This window comes from Lontra canadensis, unplaced genomic scaffold (assembly GCF_010015895.1).
Source record: "Lontra canadensis isolate GAN:19392208 unplaced genomic scaffold, GSC_riverotter_1.0 scaffold229, whole genome shotgun sequence".
NCBI classification, from domain to species: domain Eukaryota; kingdom Metazoa; phylum Chordata; class Mammalia; order Carnivora; family Mustelidae; genus Lontra; species Lontra canadensis.
In genome coordinates this window covers 153,983-180,902 of record NW_022631223.1, presented here as the reverse complement: position 1 = coordinate 180,902, position 26,920 = coordinate 153,983, and the positions used below count along the sequence as shown (strand labels likewise).

The following is a 26,920-nucleotide window of genomic DNA, read 5'->3' as shown; positions in this document are numbered from 1 at the left end:
TTTTAAACCAAAGACTATAATAAGAGATGAGGAAGGACACTATATCATACTCAAAGGGTCTGTCCAACAAGGAGATCTAACAATTTCAAATATCTATGCCCCTAAAATGGAAGCAGCCAACTATATAAACCAATTAAAAACAAAATCAAAGAAACACATAAACAACAATACAATAATAGTAGGGGACTTTAACACTGCCCTCACTGAAATGGACAGATCATCCCAGCAAAAGGTCAACAAGGAAATAAAGGCCTTAAATGACACACTGGACCAGATGGACATCAGATATATATTCAGAACATTCCATCCCAAAGCAACAGAATACACATTCTTCTCTAGTGCACATGGAACATTCTCCAGAATAGATCACATCCTGGGTCATAAATCAGGTCTCAACTGGTATCAAAAGATTGGGATCACTCCCTGCATATTTTCAGAACACAATGATCTGAAGCTAGAACTCAATCACAAGAGGAAATCTGGAAAGAACTCAACTACATGGAGGTAAAGAGCATCCTACTAAATGATGAGTGAGTCAACCAGGAAATTAAAGAAGAATTGAAAAATTCATGGAAACAAATGATAATGAAAACACAACGGTTCAAAATCTGTGGGACACAGCAAAGGCAGTCCTGAGAGGAAAATATATAGTGATACAAGCCTTTCTCAAGAAACAAGAAAGGTCTCAAATACACAACCTAGCCCTACACCTAAAGGAGCTGGAGAAAGACCAACAAAGAAAGCCTAAACCAGAAGGAGAAGAAAAATAATAAAGATCAGAGCAGAAATCAATGAAATAGAAACCAAAAAACAACAGAACAAATCAACAGAACTAGGAGCTGGTTCTTTGAAAGAATTAATAAGATTGATAAACCCCTGGCCAGACTTATCAAAAAGAAAAAAGAGAAGGGACCCAAATTAATAAAATCATGAGTGAAAGAGGAGAGATCACAACCAACACCAAAGAAATAAAAACAACTACAGGAACATATTATGAGCAACTATACACTTTGACAACCTGGAAGAAATGGATGCATTCCTAGAGACATATAAACTACCACAACTGAACCAGGAAGAAATAGAAAACCTAAGCAAGGAGATTGAAACAATCATCAAAAATCTGCAAACAAACAAAAGCCCAGGGCCAGATGGCTTCCCAGGGGAATTCTACCAAACATTTAAAGAGGAATTAATTCCTATTCTCCTGAAACCGTTCCAAAAAATAGAAATGGAAGGAAAACTCCCAAACTCATTTTATGAGGCCAGCATTATCTTGATCCCAAAACCAGATAAAGATTCCATCAAAAAAGAGAATTACAGACCAATATCCAGATGCAAAAATTCTCACCAAAATACTAGCCAAAAGGATCCAATAGTACATTCAAAGGATTATTCACCACAACCAAGTGGGATTTATTCCAGGGCTGCAAGGTTGATTCAACATCCGCAAATCAATCAATGTGATACAATACATTAATAAAAGAAAGAACAAGAACCATATGATACTCTCAATAGATACTGAAAAAGCATTTGATAAAGTACAGCATCCCTTCCTGATCAAAACTCTTCAAAGTGCAGGGATAGAGGGTACATACCTCAATATTATCAAAGCCACCTATGAAAAACCAACTGCAAATATCATTCTCAATGGAGAAAAACTGACAGCTTTTCAGCTAAGGTCAGGAATACGGCAGGGATGTCCATTATCACCACTGCTATTCAACATAGTACTAGAAATCCTAGCCTCAGCAATCAGACAACAAAAAGAAATCAAAGGCATCCAAATTGGCAAAGAAGAAGTCAAACTCTTTGCAGATGATATGATACTATATGTGGAAAACCCAAAAGACTCCACTCCAAATCTGCTAGAACTTGTACAGGAATTCAGTAAAGTGTCAGGATATAAAATCAATGCACAGAAATCAGTTGCATTTCTCTACACCAACAACAAGACAGAAGAAAGAGAAATTAAGGAGTCAATCCCATTTAAAATTGAATGCAAAACCGTAAGATACCTAGGAATAAACCTAACCAAAGAGGCAAGGAATTTGTACTCAGAAAACTATAAAGTACTCATGAAAGAAACTGAGGAAGACACAAAGAAATGGAAAAATGTTCCATGCTCATGGATTGGAAGAACAAATATGGTGAAAATGTCTATGCTACCTAAAGCAATCTACACATTTAATGCAATCCCTATCAAAATACCATCCATCTTTTTCAAAGAAATGGAACCAATACTCCTAAAATTTATATGGAACCAGAAAAGACCTTGAATAGCCAAAGGAATATTGAAAAAGAAAGCCAAAGCTAGTGGTATCACAATTCCGGACTTCAAGCTCTATTACAAAGCTGTCATCATCAAGACAGTATGGTACTGACACAAAAACAGACACATAGATCAATGGAACAGAATAGAGAGCCCAGAAATAGACCCTCAACTCTATGGTCGACTAATATTCGACAAAGCAGGAAAGAATGTCCACGGGAAAAAAAACAGCCTCTTCAACAAATGGTGTTGGGAAAATTGGACAGCCACATGCAAAAAAATGAAATTGGACCAGTTCCTTACACCACACACAAAAATAGACTCAAAATGGATGAAGGACCTCAATGTGAGAAAGGAATCTGTCAAAATCCTTGAGGAGAACACAGGCAGCAACCTCTTCGACCTCAGCCGCAGCAACTTCTTCCTATAAACATTGCTAAGGACAAGGGAAGGAAGGGCAAAAATGAACTATTGGGATTTCATCAAGATCAAAAGCTTTTGCATAGCAAAGGAAACCGTTAACAAAACCAAAAGACAACTGACAGAATGGGAGAAGATATTTGCAAATGACATATCAGATAAAGGGCTAGTATTCAAAATCTATAAAGAGCTTAGCAAACTCAACACCCAAAAAACAAATAATCCAATCAAAAATGGGCAGAGGACATGAACAGACATTTCTGCAAAGAAGACCTCCAGATGGCCAACAGACACATGAAAAAGTGCTCCACATCACTCGGCATCAGGGAAATACAAATCAAAACCACAGTGCGATATCACCTCACACCAGTCAGAATGGCTAAAATTAACAAGTCAGGAAATGACAGATGGTGGCGAGGATGCGGAGAAAGGGGAATCCTCCTACACTGTTGGTGGGAATGCAAGCTGGTGCAACCACTCTGGAAAACAGCATGGAGCTTCCTCAAAAAGTTGAAAATAGAGCTACCTTATGACCCAGCAATTGCACTACTAGGTATTTACCCTAAAGATACAAACATAGTGATCCGAAGGGGCATGTGCACCCAAATGTTTATAGCAGCAAGGTCCACAATAGCGAAACTATAGAAAGAATCTAGATGTCCATCCACAGATGAATGGATAAAGAAGATGTGGTATATATATACAATGGAATACTATGCAGCCATCAAAAGAAATGAAATCTTGCCATTTGCAATGACATGGATGGAACTGAGCGAAATACATCAATTGGAGAAAGACAACTATCATGTGGTCTCTCTGATATGAGGAAGTAAAGATGCAATGTGGGGGGTTTGGGGGATAGGGAAAGAATAAATGAAACAAGATGGGATCAGGAAGGAGACAAACCATAAGAGACTTTTACTGTCACAAAACAACTGAGGGTGGCCGTGTGGAGGGGGGTCGGGAGAGGGTGGTGGGGTTATGGACATTGGGGAGGGTATGTGCAATGGTGAGTGCTGTGAAGTGTGTAAACCTGGCAATTCACAGACCTGTACCCCTGGGGCTAATAATACATGATATGTTTATAAGAAAATGTTTTAAATGTGCTTAGAGGGGTGCCTGGGTGGCTCAGTGGGTTAAAGCCTCTGCCTTCGGCTTGGGTCATGGTCTCAGGGTCCTGGGATCGAACCCCGAGTTGGGCTCTCTGCTCAATGGGGAGCCTGCTTTCTCCTCTCTCTCTGCCTGCCTCTCTGCCTGCTTGTGATCTCTGTCTGTCAAATAAATAAAATCTTAAAAAAGAAAATGTGCTTAGAGCACATTTACTTTTTGCTTTCATAATGTCTGACCTGTGGTATTAAGTGAGAACATCATCTAAGATTTGAGCTCAGACATTTAAAATAACCAGTCGGTCTTCAGCTCTAAAATTACATGCATTCTTCTTGCGGCCGACCACTTTCAGCACCAGAGAAACAAAAATTTCTCCTTAGAATAAATGTAGTGAAAATGTCCATGCACTATGGATCTGATAGCAGTTGGCTATCAATGGAGAGGGGAAGGGGGGCCCAGAGCTTTACCCGGCAGCACAGCATCCTGGTCTATGTGTATGTACATGGATTTCTCTGATAATTCAACTAGTGGGAAGAGACAACTGGGAAGCAGGAAGCTCAGAGGCATGCACTCTCAGGAAAAGTCTAAGGGAAAAGAAGAGATGACCTGAGTACAAAATTCCCATGCTTCCATGGCCTGTCTACTGTTGGCCCTCTCCTGGGCTGCCTTCCTCTGCCAGGACTGCAGGCTGCAGGGAAAGCCAGCACGAAGACGGAAGACTGATTTCTGAAGGAACTACTACCTCTCTGTTCTACCTCTTCCACTCCTCCCCACAACTTTCCTGGGAGGTGAAAAATCAAGTGTTCACTAGGCTTGTAGTCATTGTTTACCACACATTACTATGCATGTTTACTCAAATGCAAATTCTGCCCAACAAAAGGCCCTGCCCTAGATGCCACAGGGCCTACAAAAACAAACTAGGTGTGGCTGGCTCCAGGCTTCAGAAAGCCTGCAGGGTAGTAAGCCAAGGTACATGGCCTAGGCACAAATAAATGCAAGAAATCAGAGGAGAAAAAAGGGGAAGAATCAGTGAAGACTGTCGAGTGGACGGATTCTGATCCACATCTTCCAGGTGGAAGAAAGCACTCCTATAGCAGGAAGAAGGAGCATGCTTCAGAGGCAGAAAAGTCTGGCATGGGGCAAGAGAGCGACAAGAAGTCCAGCTGGGTGGGAGCAGAGTGAACGTGTGGAGAGCAGTCCAAGTGAAAGCTGGAACGGCAGGCCAGTATCTTACGTATGTAGTATCACTGTCCAGTATAAACAGCACTGGACCAAGAGTCAGAGGCCTAAGTCTCATCCGGTTTTTGCCACTGTCCAGCTGTGTAACCACAGATAAATGCCTTTCTGTTGGCCATCGCTGTCATCCAAAAGTCTGGGAGGCAAAAAATACAAAGCTGACCCTTGAATAACACAGGGTTAGGGCACTGACCACTTGCACAATCAAACATCTGCACAGAACTTTCGATACCCCCAAAACTACTACTACTTGGCTACTGTTGACTGGAAGCCTTACCAATAACATACAGTTGATTGAACATATATTTTGTATGTTATACATTTTATATACTGTATCCTTCCAGTAAAGTAAGCTAGAGAAGGACACATTTTTTAAAAGTCGCAGGAAAAACTACGTTTATAATACTTATTAAGGTATTTGACAACAACAACAAAAAAAAAACAAAAAAAAAACCCCTCCATGTAGAAGTGGACCCATGCAGTTCCAGCCTGGTTGGTCAAGGGTCTACTGTAATTGTGAAGAATCTTACTAGTGGTCTGAGCTCCAGCTGGAGGAGTTTAAAGATCCCATCTTGTGCACAGATACCAGTGACAGCAAAAAGAGACTCACACTTCCAGGGGGGCAGAATCAAGACCTGGCTGGAAGCTTTTCAGCCATCTCACCTGAACTCCTCCCCATCGCTGAGGGCTTCATCCTTCACAACTGTGGGGTTTTCAGATTTAACAGTCACCTTGGCCACCTTCTTTTTGGCTGGACTGTGGGCAGGGCCCCCAGGATCCCTGCAGCCTCTCTTCCTCTTTCCTTGTGAGACTTTGGAGAGAAGGCTTGTCTTTAATGGTTTCTCGTCTTCCAAGACATCTAGATGACCACAAAGAACACAAGGTAAGTGACACAGGAAAGGCAGAGGCAGTGTGCCTTCACAGGCAGGTGATAGAAAGCCCTCTTCTGTCACCTCCCTCCAGACCCCATCTCCATCGCTGGGACACCATTCCACTTATTCCACGACCAGCCTCCAACCTCCTCCTGCCTCCAGCCCAGTATACACCCTGCACTCCCAGTAAAAACCAGCTTCCTTTATCAGGGTTTATTCCATTCCCTCATGAGGTTACATGCAATGCCACATGACCCTAATAAAACCTGGCTTCCAAATCTCAAATTTCAGCTAATGGCCAGGAAGGAAAAACACATCAATCTGCTAGTAATACCTTGCTTACTTATTACTTGTCAAGACTAGTTACTTTAGGAGTAACGCACTATTAAGTAAATGTTTTGAGCTCATAAACATGTCCAAGTTTTATCACAACCTTACTATTACTAATCCATGTTTCTACTATCTTTCAAAACCAAATCCTGCTCAAAATATACTTCATAAAACCTTTCTAATCTAACCCAAAAGTATACTCATATACCATCCATCTCAGCAAGCTTAGGGTTGGAATAAGACAGTAGTAATTAAAAAATACCTTTATTTCCTTAAAAAAATTGTTGTTTTTGATAAAGGGAGATTTTAAAAATGTATAGGCTACTGGCTTTAGTTAAATTAGGGTAACTAAAGGTATGGTCTGTTTCTTAATATATTAATAAATCAATTTTCAATAAAGAATAAATAACACAGCAGGGGAAGATATCTTCTATTTTGCAAATATATTCATAAAAATAATCCTGAATCTGAAATAAAACATCTTCCTTTGTCTTTCCACTTCAGTTAATTTTGGAAAACAAAAATACTTTAGTCGTTTTTGAGGTTCCAAAAGGAGCAGCAATACTAACCTAATATCAGATTGTTTATTCCTTTCATTTAGGTTTTGTCCTACTGACTCTACTGATAGATATTTATATTCCCCAAGAATATACTCTTGCATGGGAGAAAAGCTCTCCCTTTCGATCTAAATAAAATCATAATTTTAACAGATTTCTCCTATTAGTAGGGCATTTGTTCTAACACTAGATAAAATCACTAATCCGGTTCAGTTTCTTTACGATGTTTTATAAAAGGAATTCAGGCATTCTCATGCTTTAAACATTTTAACCAGAACACAAACAATTTCAAAATTCTTTCCAATCTGAGACACTTCTTATTCCAAGGCCAGAAGCTGCTTAAAGGTTTATGACTTGACAGTTTGAGTAGGATGTTCCTGACATCGGGATTTCTGGATCTTTTCACGCTTTTTAGCCATCTATGAACACATGTGCAACAAAGGTGTGAAATGCTTCATTTTTACTAATCTAAAAACACAGGTGGGAGGATAACTCAAAAGCACCATTTCTTCCATACCAAACTTACACAGTTGGTTAAAAAGTACAACTGTATCTATTTTTGTGCTTTGAAGAAAGAGGTAAAGGAGTCAAAAGGGGGGCAAGAATGGATACAAAAAACTCTGAATCAAAAAAATTTCCACACGATTATTTTCAATCATTCCCCCCATCTGTGGTTTCAATTGGTGGGGGGAAGGGACCAACCAGGGTAGAAGCTGATGATCCCCCTTCTGACTCTCTCCTGAAGGTCAAGAGTAGCCCAAGACTATGTCACAATGCCTAAGTCATTCACTCAGTCACTAAGCATTTTATCATCTCACATCACCTTAAGAATTAGAAGGCTGAGTACAGTACAATTAAGATACTTTGAGAGAAAGAGAACATATTCACATAACTTCTACTACAGTATATTGTTTTAACTGTTCTATTTTATTATTAGTGGCTATTAATCTCTTACTGTGCCTAATGTGTCAATTAAACTTTATCATAGGTATGAACATATAGGAAAAAAACACAGCATATACAAGGTTTGGTACCACCCATGTTTCAAGAATCCACTAGGCTGGGGGGTCTTGGAATATATATCCCTGCAAGTAAGAGGGGGGACTACTCTAATACCCATAAATTTTTAAAATCTGCATGCCCAACCATGATATAATCATTATGCACATATGTTAGAATATTAACTCAGTCATCTTTTAAGACAGAGGAAAATGACATGATAAAATGTTAAACATGCAAAATTGTCTTTACAGTATGGTTTCCACTACTTAGAAAAACAGATGAGAAGGAAATATGCCATTATTTCTGGATAGCAGAAATACAGGTTACTTTTTTTTTTTTAATTCTTTACACTTTTGGGGTCCCAGAGAATCCAAAGGCTATTTTCTAGGCCTCTCTTAAGATCTAGAGCTACCTAACCAGTCTCCTTGAGCTCAATATGGTAATTTCAGAAGGGCAGGAATTATCACTTTGGTCTGCTTAGCCTTCTATTGAGGTTTTTACATACCTGCTTAAAACTGCGAGTACTAGAATAAAATATAAACTCCTTAACTTCGTTTCCAGACAAGGGTCCTGCTTACCTTTCCCGCCTCAATTCCTACTACTTGCTTCTGTGTCCAGTCGTGTGCCAACCACATTTCATTTCCTCCTACGTCTTTAAACATATTGATTCCTCTGCCTCTAACTCTTCCCTGAGAACTTCCTTTGAAAAGCTCCTTCAGGACACTAATTGCTTCAAAGTTTCACCTCCTCAAAACAGGTGTCCCTGGACCACTGACTCTGACTTACTTCCCCCGACCCTGCCACCCCCATGTCAGTTCCATTACCTTTAACTCTCTTCATAACTCTCATCACCATGTGAACTTATTTAACTTTTTATTGTCTGCCCTACCAAGACCTCCCCACAAACTGTAAGCATCGTGACAGCAGGGACCTTGCCTGACCCATTCACTACTAGAATTTTAGTGCCTGGAACAGTCTCTGGAAATAGCAGGTGCTCAGTAAATACTTGTTGAAGGAATTGATGAGTCACATCAATGAAAGCATTAACACAATGAAGAAACATGAAGAAATTAGAGATGCCCTAATAGAAACAAGGAAATACTGTGGAAGACGGTTTTCTTTGACCCTAAATGTTGAATGATGCCAGGGGTCACCTTGGCATGCACTGAGGTGCTTTAGAAACCACACTGAAGGTCACTGAGTCAGTGTCACCTATAGCCCAAACCACAGCCAGATTTTTCCTCCACCCAAGCACAGCAGAGGTAGTAACTCTTCCTGGAAGCTGCCTTGGGAACTCACCCGTTAGCTCCTCCAGTTGAATTGCAGTGAAGCTTGGGTGCATCCTTGCCTACACCTAAGCTGAACTGATAGAAGCTAGCCCATCGGATTACCTGATATGGACCATGGCAGGAGTGCCTATCTCACTGAAAACTCACAACCACCCTGAAAGACAGTAATATGTTTCAGGGCGGCTAAACTACTTGTCCAAGATAATCTACACAAGTACATATGAACAACTACTAATTGTTGGAGCTGCACCAACCTGGCATCCAAATAAAGTGTTCAGCGGGAAGGAATGGCACCCAGGCGGTGGAATTTCCATCAGATTACAACTTCTAATTTTTGAACTGCCATATATTCAGAATATATTCTTTTTGACTGGAAATAAAAACCCCTTTCATAGCCATTTGCTAAAATGTTACTCATTCTCAAAGTCACAGATCAAACATAACTCCTTCAGAGAGCATTTCCCAATCTCTCCAAACTTGATTATTCCTTCAGAAGCCACAAAGCCTGCTACCTTCTTCTAATGTATCACACTGTCTTGAGTATTTTTTGTAAACATCAACACTACGGCACTTTAAGCTCCTCCAAGTAATCTCTCTCATGTCAACTAGCGTGTGCACAACACATATCAGGTATCCCAAAAATGTTATCTGAATGAGTAAATGAATAAAGTAGAACTCATAGCATTAACCATGAGGTAAATCACCTTCTAAGTTTAGAAATGACTTCCATTTGCCTTTTACTAACGGATGATGAACTTATGTAAAGAATCACAGGATTACTGAATCTAGGGTCATAGGAGTCCTTGCTGGTTACCTAATCCACACAGATTATTTCAAGAACCCCAGAAATCCCTTCTACAGCATGCATTATGCAATTATTTAAGATATTTACTGAGGACTTAATAAATGCACAGCAAGAGAGAACAAAATAGGACACAGCAAAAATAAAACAGGTTTCAATAACTTAAATTGTGGGAAGATAAGCAAAAAAGAAGTAAATTAACAAGATCATTACATTATGTGACAGAGGCTGTTAGGGCCTGTGATAAAGAGTACCTGGGGAAGATCACCTTAGATAAGGCAATCAAAGTGGTGTGATTTCTGAAGGAACAGAAGAAATCTGCCACCCTAGAGCCATGGAGAAAGGAACATCAAAGCCAAAGGCTCACGGTGAGAAATAACATGGCATGTCTGAAGAACAGAAAGGAAGCCAGTAGAGAGGGTATCTGACAGAGTCATAGGAGACAACAAGAGAAGCAGCAGCAGCCAAATCATGTAAGGTCTTGCAAGCCATGGTAAGGAATTTGGATTTTAGGCCAAGAGCAATGGAAAGCCACAGGTCTGACAGTGGAACATGGCATGATTCGATTTTTTTTTTTTTTTAATCACCTGGGCTGTGGGTGGGAAAACCACTGCAGGGGGATAAAGAAAAATAGGGAGTCCAGTAAAGAGGCATCTGTAATTGTTCAACTGAAAAGTAATGGTGGCTTTAGGCAGGGATTGACTGTGGAAACAAAGAGAGGTGAAGAGATTTGAGATACAGATGGATTAGATGTGTACCTGTAAGGGAAAGGTGTGCTCAAGAGCTAATTTTATTTCTGAATTGCCATATATTCAGAATGGGAAAAGGTGGGGAAATAGGTTTAAGGGGAAAATCAGGAGTTTTGCTTTGCCCTTGACAAATATAAGAAATATATTTGATATCCAGGTGGAGAATTCAGATTGGATCCGAATCTGGAACTCTGGGGTGAGATTTAACTGAAGATATTATTCTGGGAGTCCGCAAACTACAGCACTCTGGTCCATCCGTCTTCTGGGACCACAAAACAACTGCAATGCCTTTTCCCCTATCCAGCTGTTTGCATCTGCAGGAGGCTGGACCGTATCCTGTGGGTAACAGGGAGGAAAAAAAAGCTACGCGCGAGAGCCAATGTGCAGGTAGAGCTCCAGGGGGAACGCCTAGAGTGCATCACTCCTCACGAGGACTAATGAGCAGCGACGTCGGTAAGGACTAGAGCACAGACACAACCGCCTCTCTCCCCCTGCAGCGTAACGTCGTCTCCTCTGGGAAGATGGACACGGGGCAGCCTACGCCCCCCACCTCCCAGAGCCCGGCCTCCCCGCACCTTGCCTCCTGCCCTCCGCCAGCATATCCCCCTAAGGCCGGCTAGATCTCGCTCTCACCCGCCTCCTTCTTCTCACGCCCGGCCATGCTCTCGCCCTTGGCCTTCCGGCCGCAGGGTTCGCGTCCTTGCGGCTCCCTACCGGCCGCGCGCTTCCGAACCATATTGCCCGGGCAAGACTCCCCTAGAGAGTGACGCACCACACCACGGAAGGCTGAGAGCGGACTCCGCCCCACACGGGAAAAGACACCACAACGCCCCTTCCTTACGGACCTAATTAAGCCCATGAAGCTCCGCCCAGCCTCAAATGACCAATACAAACACTATGAAGCAAGACGGCGCGTAGCAGTCGGTTCTCCTTCCGTCGCATTGCATTTTCGCATTTCCGGAGGCAATAACGAGGGGCTAGCTTACTCCCGCGAGAGGCGGGAAAGGGCGCAGGGTTTGAAACATGGCGGACGACGTGGACCAGGTGAGTGAGTTCTGAGGCGCTCGCTCCGAGAGGACTTCTTCGCTACGGGTCCTGGCACCGCTGGGCTTTTCGTACCAGGGTACCTTCTCCAGCCTCACCGGAAGGTGGCCTGTCATGCCTCCTGTTTCTGGGTTATCACGGCTTTAAGCTGCCTCTTGGTAACCGCGCCCCCTCCGAATTTTGTCTCAGGCCCTGAGAGGTTTTCCTTTTCGAAGCCAGCCTGAAAACCAGTTATTCTTCATGCTGTTTACTTCCTTTCTCTGGAATCTCATCTTCGTCTGCAGGATGAGAATGATTATCCCTGCCTGCCTTACGGATTCTGATAGAAAGCGTGATAATAAAGCTTACTAGTTACGATTATTGAGCGCAGCAGTTTCATTTATCCAACAGATACGTAGTAAACATGGGCTTTATATGGTTAGATACCGTTCTGTGCACCAGAGACACCGGCATTGACGAACATCCCTGTCCCCGCTTGGAGCTTATATTCTGGGGAAGGGCAAATAATAGAAACATGTGCAATAGGTAGGAACTGTGATGTGGTATGAGGAAAACAAGCAAGGAATCGGTATATAAAATAAGTTGATGGACCTGCAGGCTTTCTCATCTGCTCTTATTTTCCCCAAAATCCTTTTCCTCAGATATATGTGTGGGTCAGGCCGCAACTTAAGCTTTTTCCTGAAATCTCAGCCTCAAGCAGATCTCATGTGGCTGCCTACGTAAAACAGCACTCTTTCTTAGTCGTCTTGATTTTTCTTCATAACATGTTGTTAATATTAAATATACTCTTCGTTATTCAGTGTCTTATCTTCCCTTCCAGAATATGAGTTCGTTTTGTTCTGTTTGTTTGTTTGTTTTAAATTTTAAAGGTTTTACTTGTTAGAGCACAGCAGGGGTAGGGGCAGAGGGAGAGAGAGAAGCTGACTCCCCACTGAGCAGGGAGCTGGTGGTGGGTCATGATCCCAGGACCTGCGATCATGACCTGAGCTGAAGGCAGATCCTTAGCCTACTGAATCCAGGCACCCGGAATATGAGTTCTTTAAGAACAGGAGTTCTGGGCACCGTCCTGACCATCCTGTTTAGAACAGTGCTGGAAACACTGAGCAGATAATTTACTGAACAGATGAATTGGTTAATCCTTTGAAATGGCAGTATTTAAAGCTACAAGCGGAAGAGTATGTGGCTAGTGGGCATTCTAGACTAAGCCTGAAGGAGCGCTAGGGCTCTGTGGTGTGTATCTTATAGTATTACTGTATATTTGTTAATATGCCTCTCCCCACTAGAATGAACTCCTTGAGGGCAGGGACTGACCTCTCTATCATCTAGTAGTTGGTTAGCTCTTCCTTAACAAACACCTGTTTAACTGGGAGTGGGAACCAGTTTGGTTGCCCACCCACCTCCACACCCCAATCTAGCTTTTTAAGCTGTAGAGCCTGTAGCATTCAGTCACATACCTCCACTAGCCTAATGTACTCAATGAAGAAGCTCTCCTTGAATAATCTTATCAACTCCTGGCTTCAACCATCCCTTGCATCTCTCACAGTTCTTTAATTGTTAATAACAAGAATCATTTCTAAGTACTCTCAGATCTCCAGGTACTAATTTAAATACATTAAATATGTTGATTCAATATATTAGCTCATTCTACACTCACAAGATATGAAGGGAAGACCTGGCTTCCTCATTTTACTAACAGGGAAGCTGATAATTAGAGATGGCATGATTTTTAATCTGAATTCATAAGTATCACAGGGTGTCTGGGTGGCTCAGTTGGTTAAGCATTTGACTCCTGATTTTGGTTCAGGGTGGTGAGATCAAGCTGCAAATGGAGCTGTGCACTGGGCATGGACCCTGCTTAAGATTCTGACTTTCCCTCTGCCCCTCTGTAAGTGACAGCACGTACTGTCTCATAAATTAAGTAATTGATAATACAGGTTTGAATTCATGTAAGTATCAGATTCAGGAGTTGAACCCATACTGCCTGACTTCAAAGCTAGTGCCTTCAACCAGTATTCTATATATTCATCTTGTGGCCAGTTGGTACCCTAAACTCAACCTGACCCAAACTGAACCCATAATCTTCCCTCAAACATTCACGTTTCCTTAGCATTCTGACTAGTGTGTGTGGTAATCATTAAGTGGATGTTTTTCAAATCACTAAGTGATATTTGAGGTAAGGCTAAAGTCCCAGAGAGTAACTTCCTATAACTGAAATTGGGTTAGGCCGTCTGGATTTTGAGGGAACAAATACAGTGATGATTATTTTGCCGTAAAACTGCTTCCTGTGTATGTATGTTTCAGCCTTCATTTATACAGCACTTACTATGATCCAGGCTCTGTTCTAAGCCTTCATACATGTCATTTAAGCCTCACAACAACAGTATTAGATTGGCACTATTACTACTCACGTTTTACATACTCGGAGACTGAGGCATACAGGGGTCAAGTAACTTGCCCACAGTCACACAGTATAGCAATGATTTGAACACTGCACTCTAGTTCTGTATTACTAAGCCTGTTTCTTTCATCAGCAACAAACCACCAACACCGTAGAAGAGCCCCTGGATCTCATCAGGCTCAGCCTGGATGAGCGAATTTATGTGAAAATGAGAAATGACAGAGAGCTTCGAGGCAGATTACATGTAAGTAAATTTATTAAATTACTTTGAAATCAGATTATTTCCTTGTCATCCCTTACTAACCCAACCCCTTTGAAATATAAACACTGTCCAGTGTAGAGGAGTATTTTGAGTGTAGATAAGAGAAAGGTAGGTCATCCATATTTGTACAAGCCAGATGGAACTGCATTTTGTTCATGTTTTTAACATGTTTTCCCCTCACAGAAATGATGTGTTTATTAAAGAACATTTTCATTTCTTTCCTTCTGTTTATTTGTAAATAGCATTTACTCTCCATTCTTACATCAGTGTTCTTTCAGTTACTGACATGTACATAAATCTTTGTTTTCTTGTGACAAAAATTAAATAGCATAGAAGTACATAGAGTGAAAGGTATAATCCCATTTTTTCTTTTGCTAACCACTTAAAAATCAGGTCTGTGGTCTTTCAGATCTTTTCTGTATATTTACACAAATATACATATATATGTGATCACATGCATATATATGCGCTGTATACACCACCTCTAAATAAAAATGGATCTTACTGTACATGTTTTTGAGCACCTTTCTTTTTCACTTAATCTTTCTTGGAGATTATTGATCATGAGTATATATAAATCTTTATTCTTTTTAATGACAGCATAGAATTCTATATGGTAATAGTGGGTTTTTAAGACTGTTCTCTATTTCTTGCTACTATAAATAATGCTGTAGTATGTATCTTTATACATATTTCTTTGTGTATATCCGCAAATATTTCTACAGGTTTGGTCCTTTGAAGTGGCACTATTTATTCAAAAGAGAGTATACTGAACGTTTTGCTCTTTCTTGACAACTCGTTCTTTTCCTGAGTATATTATTTTTATTACTGCCATTCTACCTTAAAGTGATTTAAAATAGCTAGTATTTATTGAGCATTAATTACATGCCAAGTGCATTTATTATAAATGTTTTGTGTGGGGGCACCCGAGTGGCTCAGTCAGTTAAGCGTTTGACTCTTGATTTTGTCTCAGGTCGTGATCTCAGGGTCATGAGATTGAGCCACACCTCAGGCTCCACATTCAGCACAGAGTCTGTCCCTCTCCTTCTGCCTCTCCTCCGGCTCTTCTCTCAAATAAATGAATGAAATATTTTTTTTTAAGATTTTATTTATTTATTTGACAGATCACAAGTAGACAGAGAGGCAGGCAGAGAGAGGGGGAAGCAGGCTCCCTGCTGAGCAGGGAACCTGATGCGGGGCTCAATCCCAGGACCCTGAGATCATGACCTGAGCCAAGGGCAGAGACTTTAACCCACTGAGTCACACAGGCACCCCTTGAATGAAATAATTTTAAAAAATAAATAAGTTTTATATGTAATACCTCATTTAACCTTTAGAACAATTCTGTGAGGGTAGATATTTATTAATCCTGTTTTGCATTTGAAGAAGCTCAGGCTCAGAAAGGTGAAGTTACCTGCTTAATTAAAGTTTAACAGCCAGTAAAGGAAGGGCCAGAATAAGAACTAGGCCTTTTGACTGCAGCCCTACTCTTTTGAAGTACTTTGATTCTACTTTCCGTAAAACCTAAAGTGAAGGACCTCCTGTACGTGGAGAGGAAGCAGGGACCTAGGGAGACAGTAGCCTTAATACACAGCTAGCTTTACGAGAAGAGGGACCCCCGGAAATGGAATAGTGGCAATTTTGCCAAGAAAAATAGAATAGCGTTTAATCATGTGGGCCAGTGGCATGTGGACAGGCACCCCCGGTCTGTTATGTTGTCTGAGCTCTCAGAGGCTGCTTCTGTTCCCTGCTAGACTTGATTACCTCTATACTGAATGGCCCTCAGACTTTGTGTGTTTGTTTTCTGGCCCTCATACAGATTTTTGCTCTTGTTAGTGTGCTTTGCTACCAGTTCGCCATGTGGCTGATTGGCTACTTTTATTTTCATAGAGTCTGGTCAGCCATTTAACACTGTTACAGGTAAGCCTCAGTGGGTTTTGAGTAAGGCTCCTGGAGTTTAACCTTTGAGTAAAATACATGAGATACATGAGCTTTGGAGTTTGGATTGAGGACAACGCTGAATATCAGAATTGCAGCATTTATTGATTGAGCCCACAAGTGCCAAACACAATTTATTTTGGCTAGATTTTCAGTGGGCAGGGTGTTGCTCTACTTACTTTACATGGTGGTGTTTAGGACAGGGAGGGTTGAAGGGCAGTATCCTGTGCCTTTGGGAGACTGCAGTGCCATCGTCTTAGCAGTTAAAGAATTTTATTTCCTTTATTGTCTCTTTCCTGTCATGCTGTTACAGAGAGAATTGAAAGAAGTCTACTGAAAAGTGATGAATTTCCCTTTTTTCATAATTAAGTATTACAAATGATGTGATTGCCTTGGATGACCAGTAAGGTGGATACTTTAAAAAAAATAATTTCAAGTTATTTTGCGTAAACGCATATAAACAGCTTTGTACTTTTATTAGGTTAATTAAATTATCACTGGAAATAATTTGTGAAGAAACAGTATATTACTCGCAGAGTTATTCTTTGCTTGCATATAAAATTTGTGGTGTAAGTATTGTGCAGAAGACCTGTTCACAGTTTCTTAATTTGATTATTAAATTTCTTGGTCCCTCACCTTTCCACTTCAGGCTTATGATCAGCATTTAAATATGATATTGGGAGATGTGGAAGAAACTGTGACTACTATAGAAATTGATGAGGAAACATATGAAGAGATATATAAAGTAAGTCATGCAGTTCTGTTCCTCACTTTTAAAATGTCAATTGTTCTTAGTCTCCAGCAGCTTCACACTTACAGGAAGCCTGTCATGATTTGATACCTAAGAGGGCTCAGTAAAGTATAGCAATCCGAAGTAAAAGCTTTGGGGTCAGACAGACCTGGTTTCTAGTACTGGTCTGGCCATGTCCTATCTAGGATACACTGGGCCAGGGAATTAACTTGGGAGATTTAATTTCCTCATTCTTAAGTGGGAATACTACCACTACCTCATAGGGTTGCCAGGGTTCATGGATATATGAGAGTGTAAGATGCTTATGTATGCTAATATATAAGAGTAATGCTGGACAATGTTAATGTTTGATATGGATCTGAGCTATAAAAACTAAAACTGAGAAATTCTAAAAATACTCCTTAAAATTAATAGTAAGCCTAGTACATGTTAGCATAAGTAACATTCTTATTTAACAATAACTACTAAAAATGGTGAGAAGCATCTTTATTGTACCTGTTTGCAAATTTCCTTCATACCTGGCTTATTTGATGACATCTAGATTCTCATACCTTTCTCTGCATTTAATCTGTTGTGGTATGTTACTGTTGAAGAAAATACAGCCTCACAGAGAGGTAGTTAGAAAAAGGAGGAGTATTTTTTGTGGATATTCACCTTTGATGCTACGTTAAAACTCAACAAGTGGTAGTTTCTTAAAGGTTAGATGCCAGATGTCTGGGTGACTCAGTTGGTTAAGCATCTGCCTCACGTCATGATCCCAGGGTCCTGGGATCTAGTCCTGTGTTGGGCTCCTTGCTCAGTGGGAAGCCTGCTTCTCTCCCTTTGCCTGCCATTCTCCCTGCTTGTGTGCACGCTCTCTCTCTCTCTCTCTCTGACAAATAAATAAAATCTTGAAAAAAGAAAGTTAGTTGCATTGTGGCATCTGAGACCATTATCAGTGAACTTCTCATACTCTTATTATATGCAAATTCATTAGTCTGCTTTCGTCCTTTCAGCGGATTTGTTACAGTGCAGGATTCTGTAACATCAGGCATGGCACTTATCATTTGGAAAATATCAGTCTGTAGAGTTATGCATATCTTCTGAATGTTGGCATATTTCATTGTTTAATATAAAAGAAGAAGATTACACTTAAGTCTTCTAAGTATTGGGAAGCCAGTCTGATGCTCCTAGAGCATAGTGGTTTTAAATGTAGACTGAGAATGTAGGACTGGATTTAAATCTTGACTCCCTCGCAGACCAGCTATTTAATTGTATCACACTACCCAACCTGTCTGTGACAAGTGTCCTTATCTATAAAATGGAGTTGGTAATAGGACCCACTTTATACAGCTATTTAGGATTCATTGAGAGGTTATGTGAAAAGCCTTTAGATTAGCAATAGGCGCATATTAAGTGTTCAGTTGTTAGCATTTGTTGGTTTTTGTAGTTCTGCTTTATCCTGGCTTTCTGTCTTCAACCACTGCTGACTCCTTTACAAATTTTCTTCCTTTCTTCCTGTAAACATGGGCTTTTAAATTTTGATCTACATTTTTTTCCCCTCAGACCCATCATTTAGTCGCTATCCTATGTGGTAAGCCAGGAGTCCATTCCAGTAATCAGTACAGCACCAAAGCTTGGGCTCTTCACAGATCTGGGCTCAAATGTTTGCTGCCAGTGATTAGTTTCATGACCTTGGGCAAGTTAGAGAAACTTCCTAAGCTTCGGAGGCTTCTGTAAAATGACAACTATGCCCACCTCCCAGGATTACAACAAAATGCACTAAATTCGGTATGTGTAAAGCTCTGGCATGTGGTGATTGGTGCCATTATGATTGTGGATAAATCGGTGTCTGCAGGTTCTTTCCTTTTCTGATCTTCACTCTTTCATATCCAGTATTCTAACTGAAAATATTTTCCCTTTGGATGTTATCTTGAACTCATGCCTCTAAAGCTAAACTGCTGGTGTCCTTCATTTCAACACAAGGTCATTCTCAATTCCCTATTTCTGTTCATGATTTTCTACTATTTAGACCATAAATTGCAGAATTTTCTTTGACTTCTCTCTTTCAGTCACACTGATCAGTAACTAATTAGTTAATTCTTCCTTCATGCTGATTTAAATGTGTCATTTTCTTTCCTATTGCCATGACTCTAGCTCAGGCATTTCCCTTTATGTCCACCTCCATTTCAGCCCATGCACAACTGAGTGCCAAAGTAATTGTCTCACATAATGCTTTCATTTGTTATATTCATGCTTAGAGACATTTAAAGCTTTCTATGGCCTATAGAGCAAAGCACAAGTTCAGGCTAGGTTAAGACCCTCCTCAGTGTGATTGAAACTTTCTGGTCTCCTCTCTGATGACTCCTCTGGCCATATTGGTCCACTTGAGTCTTCAAAGTGTGCCCTCTGTAATCCTGCTTCTATTTCTTTTCCCATAATGTGCCCCCTAACTGGAACGTCGCCCTTTTCTTTTTTCCTGCAACGCCTGTTTCAAGAACTGCCTCAGTCCTAACTCCTCAGTGAAACTCTCTGACCACCTGGGCCTTCTTTCTTCCTTTGGTCATTTGGTTGGATCGTCTAACCTTTGGTACTCTCAGCTGACACTGATCTTACTGACTCTTCATTTCTATAACCCTTTTCATCTTGTGAGCTATTTGATAGCAGAGCCCAGGACATTACTCATACTGTTCCCCATAGTGCCATGTTAGCTACAGGTGATGAGTATATGTGCAGATTGTTAGAGGAGTATGGGGGAGGGGAGTAGGAGAGATAACAGAGATAAAGTATAGATCTTCCTTAACATACAGTGGGGTTACATCCTGACAAACCCACTCTAAGTTGAAAATACATTTAATGCACCTACCAAACATTGTAGCTTAGCCTAGCCTACCTTATATATCTCAGAACACTTACGTTAGCCTGTAGTTGCCCAAAATCATCTACCACAAAGCCTAGTTTGTAATAAAGTGTTGCATAATCCATGTAGTTTATTGAATAAAGTACTGAAAGTGAAAAACAGAATGGTTGTTAAGTGTATTGGTTGTTGACCCTCTTGATCATATGGCTGACTGGGAGCTGTGGCTGCTGCCACTGCCCAGCATCACGGGAGAGTGTTGTACTGCATATAACTAAGACCAGGAAAAGATCAAAATTCAAATTTTGAAGTATAGTTACTTGTGAATGCTTTTTGCTTTCATACCACAGGAAAGTCAAAAGATAAGTCTAAGAACAAAAAAGAGATAAAAGTCGAGGGAAAATATCCAGGAAGAGAACAGAGAAATGGGGGAAGGGAAACTAAGACATGTTGAATAATTGCTGTGAGCCAAAGATTTACAGATTTTATTACATTTAATCCAGTAACAGTGAGGCCAGCAGTGTTATTCCCACTTTCTAGCCTAGGAAGCCCAGTTTCAGCTTGGAAGAGATACGGTAAGGTTTTCCAATACCAGCCTAATTGCCTTCAAAGCCTGTTGGGTTCATTTCTGTGTATTAGGGCCTGGGGCTCAAAGTAGTTGACGATGGAATTGATGGACAGTGATATCTTCAAGTTAGCAGTATGGCACTAGTTCTTTTGGAGAGCTCTGGAGTAGCTGAGCTAACATGGGTAGACTGCCTGTTCTATAAATCTCTAGGATCTGGCAGACCATGCTCTGTCCCTGCTATGGTGTGCTTTAAAATCTAATTTAGAAAGTGCCCACTATACAGAAAAATTGTGGGTGCCTTGAATGTGAGCAGTTAGGCAAAATAGCTTCAGAGAGATAACGCTAGATATAGACAAGTATTCTGTCATAAGGTAAACTTACTCTAACAGTAAACAAGTGGAAATGGGAGGGGTTGGAGAGTTAACCTTTGCTGAATGCTTGCGGTATGTCAAGCGCTGTGCCATCCATTTTATATACATCATGTATAATTCTAACAGCTCAGTAAAATAGGCCTAGGTTAAAGCTAATTGGTAGTACTATCTCCAAAAAAGTATGTAGTATGCAGTATTTCCCAAACTTAAATAAGCATAGTACTTTTTGTCTTAAGAATGCATACATACTGCTACATAACAGATTACCCCAAAACTTAAAAGCTTAAAAGCACATACATTTATTACCTCACCATTTCTATAGGTCAGGTGTCCAGACACAGCATAGCTGGGTCTTCTGCTTCAGGGTCTTTGATGAGGCTCAGCTGCGGAAGAATCTGCTTCCAGTCTCACTCACATTGTTGTTGGCAGGATTCATTTTCTTGAGGGTTGTTGGACTGAAAGCCTCCGTTTTTGCCGTTGGGTCTTCACTACTTGGCAGCTTGCTTCATCAAACCTAGCGAGAGAGTTGGCTAGCAAGATGGAAGTCAACTTTCTTATGGAACCTAATCATGAGAGTGACATCCCATTGCCTTTGCAGTATTCTTTTGGTTAGAAGCAAGGCATAAGTCTCACCCACACTCAGAAGGAGGGGATTTCACAAGGGTGTGAACACCAGGAAGCACGAGGATCATTAAGGGCAATCGTAGAAGCTACTTGCCTTGGAAAATGCTGCCATGTTCATTTCTGTTCACCGAATCTCCAGAAAACTATCATTGAATTAATGGAGAATCATTACAGATGAAGTGGATTCCAGGAAGGGAAGGAACTTTTTAGTTCAGAAATACGACCACTGAGTAAGAAATCTAAATAAAATATATCAGTTATTTTGATGAACACGGACTCTTTCAGTAAACTTGCTGCCCTTGAACTAAGCGTACCTTTTGCAAGTGGAAGGAAACCAGAAGGAATTAACTGCTTCCTAACAGCAGTCATAGCACGCTTGTTTCTCGGAGAGGTGATTCTCAGAGTATGCTCCTTAAAGCCGGAGCATGGCATCACCCTCCACTGTGTTTGAAATGCAAACTCATGGGCCACACCCTGACCTCCTAAATGAGACTCTGGGCTTGCTGTCTTAGGAGCTGGTAAAGAGGTGATTCTTTATGCACGATTGAGAGCCACCGCCCTGAGAGAGTGTTAACAGGGAAGAGTTAGATTACTTTTTCAGTGATAGATAAGTGTACTTGAGTTTAGCATACTAGTAAATACAGAAATTTAGTGAGGGATTCTCCTTTTATGTTAGTTCCAGTACCCAAGAAGCTCGTAAAACGTGGTTTTCACATTTAAAAAAAAGTTATGAAAACACAGCCATTGTGAGCACGCTATGAACGTGTACACTGAAGACACACGAGTTGTGTCTCTCCACGATGTCAGCTTTATTCAGTCATGAAGCAAGGCTAACGTAATTATAAAGCAGGTTCGGGATTCCAAACTCAATGACATTTCACCCCGTGATTAACTTGGCCTCTTACACAGTACACAAAGCAGAACACAAGACAGGCCACACAACAAACAAGATAACACAGAGGGCCGGAAGTTAACGAACCAAATGCCAAGTAAGTCTGTGGAGGCGCAGTGGAGATAAGAGCTCGTCCAGTCCAGGTCAGCTCTTGGCACTTGCTGCTTCTGATGTTCAATGAAGGCTCTCAGTTCTGTGTGGAGATCAGTTGGGCAGAGAGCCTCTGGCGGCAGCTGCCCTTTTAAAGTGGTCAGACGGAGGGACAGGCCCTTGTCTGAGGCGTCTTGACAGTTTGCAGCAAAATTCCTCCCATTTTGAAGGGATTTAATTAGTTTTGGGCCCCTGTAGACCTCCTCTGCTTCTGCTTGCTGTCAGTTCTGGGGTATCATCAGCTGGTGCTGGTGTCGGTAATATCGGGTAGCTGTAGTCCACTTAGCTCCTCCTGTCATTGCTTGACGCGGGTCCCCGCACAACATGAGGGACTCCCATCTTGCTCTCTACAACTGCTCTTACTAGTATTTTCTGCCTGGCAGAGAGAGGCAGGTATCTACATGTGCTCACTTGTGGTATAGATTCCTAGAACCTAAAAAGAATGAGTTAATTACCATTGCCCCTACCACATCCTCTGGGCAGAGCAGGGACAGGATAATTGCCCCCTTCCCCCCCCAAAACAAAACAAAACAAAACAAAAAACCTCTCTTTGGAATGGAAACAGAGCAGAATCCCCTGGAGAGGTGTTCTTGACCTAGTAGTAAAAGTAATGTCTTTTAGGTCAAGTGTGTCCCATGTGGTATTTGGAACATATTTATACCAAGAAAATTCTTTTCTATTTATGTGGAATTCAAATTTAATTAAGCAGTCTGTATTTTTATTTGCTAAATCTGGCAACCCTAAGTGGGGGCTGCAGAGTTTTCACAGTCAAGTTCTTGCTTATGGTGGAAGACAAATAGTCAAGGGCTTTTTTAGCCAGGTTTAGTTTCTTTGAATGCAATTTCTTGAAACCTTAGGACTTCACCTGTGTCTGTTCTTTTCACTTCCAGACAGTTCTATGGGCCAGTAAAAGTTCTTGCCTGTACGTGGCCTGCTGATGCCGCAATTTCTTCCCCCTGTTCCTCTCCCTCTAATTAACGTTGACCCTTAAGCCATTTGCCTAAATTTGGGTGGGAAGGCAGCATCCTTAATCTGATCCTTGCCTCAGGGCTGAGTTTGTTTAACTGAGAAGGTTTACTGGGCTTGGTCCTCAAAGTTTTTGTTCTTGTTTATTGTCTATAGTTTGGGATCTAAAGACAGTTGGCTTTTTGAACCAGTGAATCCTATTTCTTGTAATCCTTGCTTGAAAACCAGCTCAGTCTTGCCTGGGCTTATCTCTTATACTGCCCTGCTGAGTGCATCAGCAACTAACATTTGGCTTTTTCAACCTCTTCCCTTATGCTACTTTCCAAGTCATTGCAGGTAACAGTTGTACCCCACGTTTTGCCAAGGCATAAGAGGATTTCAGATATTCTTTATCTCTTTCCTTACTTCCCAAGGCTCAACCTGTAGGCTAGTGCCCCCAAGGTACTCATTCCGCATGTGTGAGTACAATGGCACTTGGAAGCACCACCTAATGGCTCAGCACAGCAGAATTTTATTTCTCACCCACATAACAGTCCTGAGTGGAGTTTGAGTTTAGCCTGATAGCTTTCTTCCACGTACTCAGTCAAGGACCCAGGCTTCCTCTGTCTTATGGCCCTGCCATCTCCAGAGTTCATCTGAGTCCCATCTAGTCATGTGGGGAAGACCACAGAGAGACATTCATAAAAGGTTAATGGGTCAGTCACTTGTGTTTTCTTCCGATTTGTTAAAACCCAATCCTATGGCTGCACCTGGTTTCAGGGGAACATGAGTAATGTAGCTGTGTGCCAGGAAGGGGAAGAGAATGGATTTTGGTGGATAGCTCCACTCTGCCCCAATTGTTGACATCCAGAAGAAACAAGTAAACAGTTAATTCAGTGGTTCTTTGTGCTACAAAGGTAAGTAAGTGGTCAGGTTTTCAAATCAAGTTGTGTTATGGTGAATCTATGTTATTTTTTGTTTTGTTTTCAAATTTCTCAAAAAATAAAAACACTACTGTGTATTTGTTATAAATGTGTTCTGTTTTTGTTTTCCTCTTCCAGTCAACAAAACGGAATATTCCGATGCTTTTTGTCCGGGGAGATGGTGTTGTACTAGTTGCCCCTCCATTAAGAGTTGGCTGAAACAAAGAATTTATCGTGTCTGGAATATAGGAGTTTTTGTATGATTGCCTCTTTAAATGTAGAAGACATTCAAAAAAGAAACCTGCGTAAATTTTGCTATTAAGAAGTGACCAAGGATTCTTCCACTCCTGAAATAAGTTGATTTACAGATAACTCAAAAATTCTTAAGCTAACGGGCATTTTAATTTTTTTTCCAATGCTTTCAATAAATGTGATCACCAAGATGCAGAACTCTTTTCAGGAATTAATTTGTTCTGTTGTTTTCTCAGACAATTTCTGGGTTTGTTTTTCTTTTAAATTAAATTTGATGTTTCCTTTTTTGATACATATTTTTTTCATGCAGTCTCCTGTCTTGTGAATTCTTTAAAGTAAGCACACATCTTACATTGACTTTATTTGTACACATTTATCTGTGCATGCACTAGGTTTGAGGCACCAAGTGGAGTACTGAAAACTACAGTTTTGCCAATATGTGTCCTTCCTTGAGTCTTCTGGATAGGCAGTTCTTTAAACCAAGAATTAGAGGACAGGGAGATAAGTGCTGATGTAATAATGCATATATAGGATGTCATAAGAGCACAGAGAAGAGCGCCCAAAGCACAGGTTGAGTGGGAGGGTGGCTGTGGGGGAGGTATCATGCCTTGTAAATGTTAATGTGGCCATGAGCTGCGAAGCATGATTTCTGTTACTTCTGCTCAGTCTGACTGATCTCTAAGGTCAGGCTCTGGTAGTTATACACCAGTGTGGTTCAGCTTGGTCCTCTCTACCAATGCTGCCCATATTTTAAGACTCACAGAACATTTTTCCCCTCTTGGATCACAGGCCATTATTGGTGACAGGTCTACAACAATATATCTGAGTTGCACAATAAAACAAAGCTCTTTTTATTTCTAGCTTCAGTCAGTCAGCACTTCATGCTTGAAAGGGAAAGAGGAAAGTATGTATGTTTTGCAGTCTCTAAAACTTTATTTATGCAGGACTTAGAACTTGACATCCTCTACTTAGTAGGTTGTACCATTTTGAACTGTAGAAAATCTGATACGTGGATGGCTTGCCTGTAAATATGCTGAATGTGTATTTGTTAATCCATTATCCAGCACAGTATGCTAATATGCACAATATTTTAAGCCATGTGCAGGAAGGACACTTTCGGTAAACATTGTGTAAAAAGATTTTATTTTCATTGTTTATTGTACTTGTCCCTGCAAGTTAATGGAAAGGGGAAAGACAAGTGTGGGCAAGCTGGCAGGTTTTATCTTACGTGAATAGACAAGAGAGAACCTTCCTTTGCTTCTGCTTACCCCCACAATTTGTCCTTGGGCTTCAGTATTCCAGAGGGTAACCTGTTTACATTAGCCTGTTCAGTATGGGAAAAATGGGACCTATGCTTCCGGTGGTAGCAAATGGCCGATCCTTTGGATCACCCTTTCCTAGTAGAACTCTTGCCTAGATGATGATGGTGTTGATGATCTAGGATGATTACCATAATGTATTGAACAAAGTGTACCTGGCAAAAGTGGTTTGTGTGTGTATCCCTATTTAGTCTTTATGACAACTCTCCTACAGAATGTTACAAGACACTGAAACTTAAAGAGCTCCTGTTGCTTGCCTGTGGTCCCACAGCTAGCATGGGGCAGTAGATGTGAATCTGCTGGGCTCTTATCAAGCATGCTGTGGACACCCCTGGCTCTGGGTAGTGTTGCACCTAATGCCCACCACAGCCATGACATGACTGGTCATCTGGTCCTCTTGCTCAGCCACACCCTCTAGTTCTTTCCAGGGCTGTGTTTATTTTAGTGGCTTCTGATATCCATGATTAGACCCTGGATACTTCTACTCTGTTCTTGATCATCTTTCTCCTCTTTTCCTAGAAGTGATAGATTATACTAGAACTTTTGGCAGTGAGGGGTGTTGTTCACATACCAAGGTTTCTAGAAACCGTGGGCCTTTAAAATCACACTGCTGCCGTCATGTGCCAGTAAGACTCAGCTGCAACATACCAAACATCCACCCACCTCCTGGCTGCTAAGATACAGGGAGAGGGGCCATAAAAGATCAGCTGCAGGATAACTGCTTGCATGTTACCAGACAGGAAAAGGAGGCAGTGTGGGTTTGGGGAGCCCTTTCGTGGTTCTTGCTACCTACCCGGAGGGTTGATGTCAGCACTCATTCTGCAACAGGGACAGCTCAAGCATCATCCTGACACAGCCCTCATCAAGGCTTCTACAGGGCGGCACAGTGCTGCCCTCTGAGGGCTTACACAATATGAGGGCACCCTGGAGCCATGCCTTGGACTCCCAGTCTGCACAGCACTCTGAGCTCCAGCCAGCTGGACATCCTGTGGTCATTAGAGCTGGTGACGAGGT

At 41.2% G+C, this 26,920-nt stretch overlaps 2 protein-coding genes across 2 annotated transcripts in view; one reads left to right on the top strand and one right to left on the bottom strand.

Moving 5' to 3' along the window:
• XPC (XPC complex subunit, DNA damage recognition and repair factor) overlaps nucleotides 1-11,444 on the bottom strand; it is a 52,971-nt gene extending 41,527 nt beyond the window's left edge. The window contains exons 1-2 of the mRNA XM_032849444.1: nucleotides 11,267-11,444; nucleotides 5,696-5,891 (exon numbers count right to left, since the gene is read on the bottom strand). Coding sequence (XP_032705335.1) covers nucleotides 5,696-5,891; nucleotides 11,267-11,369 — 299 coding nt within the window. The 5' untranslated portion in view covers nucleotides 11,370-11,444. The remainder of the gene's footprint in view (nucleotides 1-5,695; nucleotides 5,892-11,266) is intronic.
• Nucleotides 11,445-11,557: 113 nt separating this feature from the next.
• On the top strand, nucleotides 11,558-24,867 carry LSM3 (LSM3 homolog, U6 small nuclear RNA and mRNA degradation associated). Its single transcript, XM_032849446.1, has 4 exons — nucleotides 11,558-11,677; nucleotides 14,209-14,319; nucleotides 16,925-17,020; nucleotides 24,474-24,867. Exons 1-4 carry the CDS (start codon nucleotides 11,657-11,659, stop codon nucleotides 24,552-24,554), a joined length of 309 nt encoding a protein of 102 aa, XP_032705337.1. The 5' UTR covers nucleotides 11,558-11,656; the 3' UTR covers nucleotides 24,555-24,867.
• The last annotated feature ends 2,053 nt before the right edge of the window (nucleotides 24,868-26,920 follow it).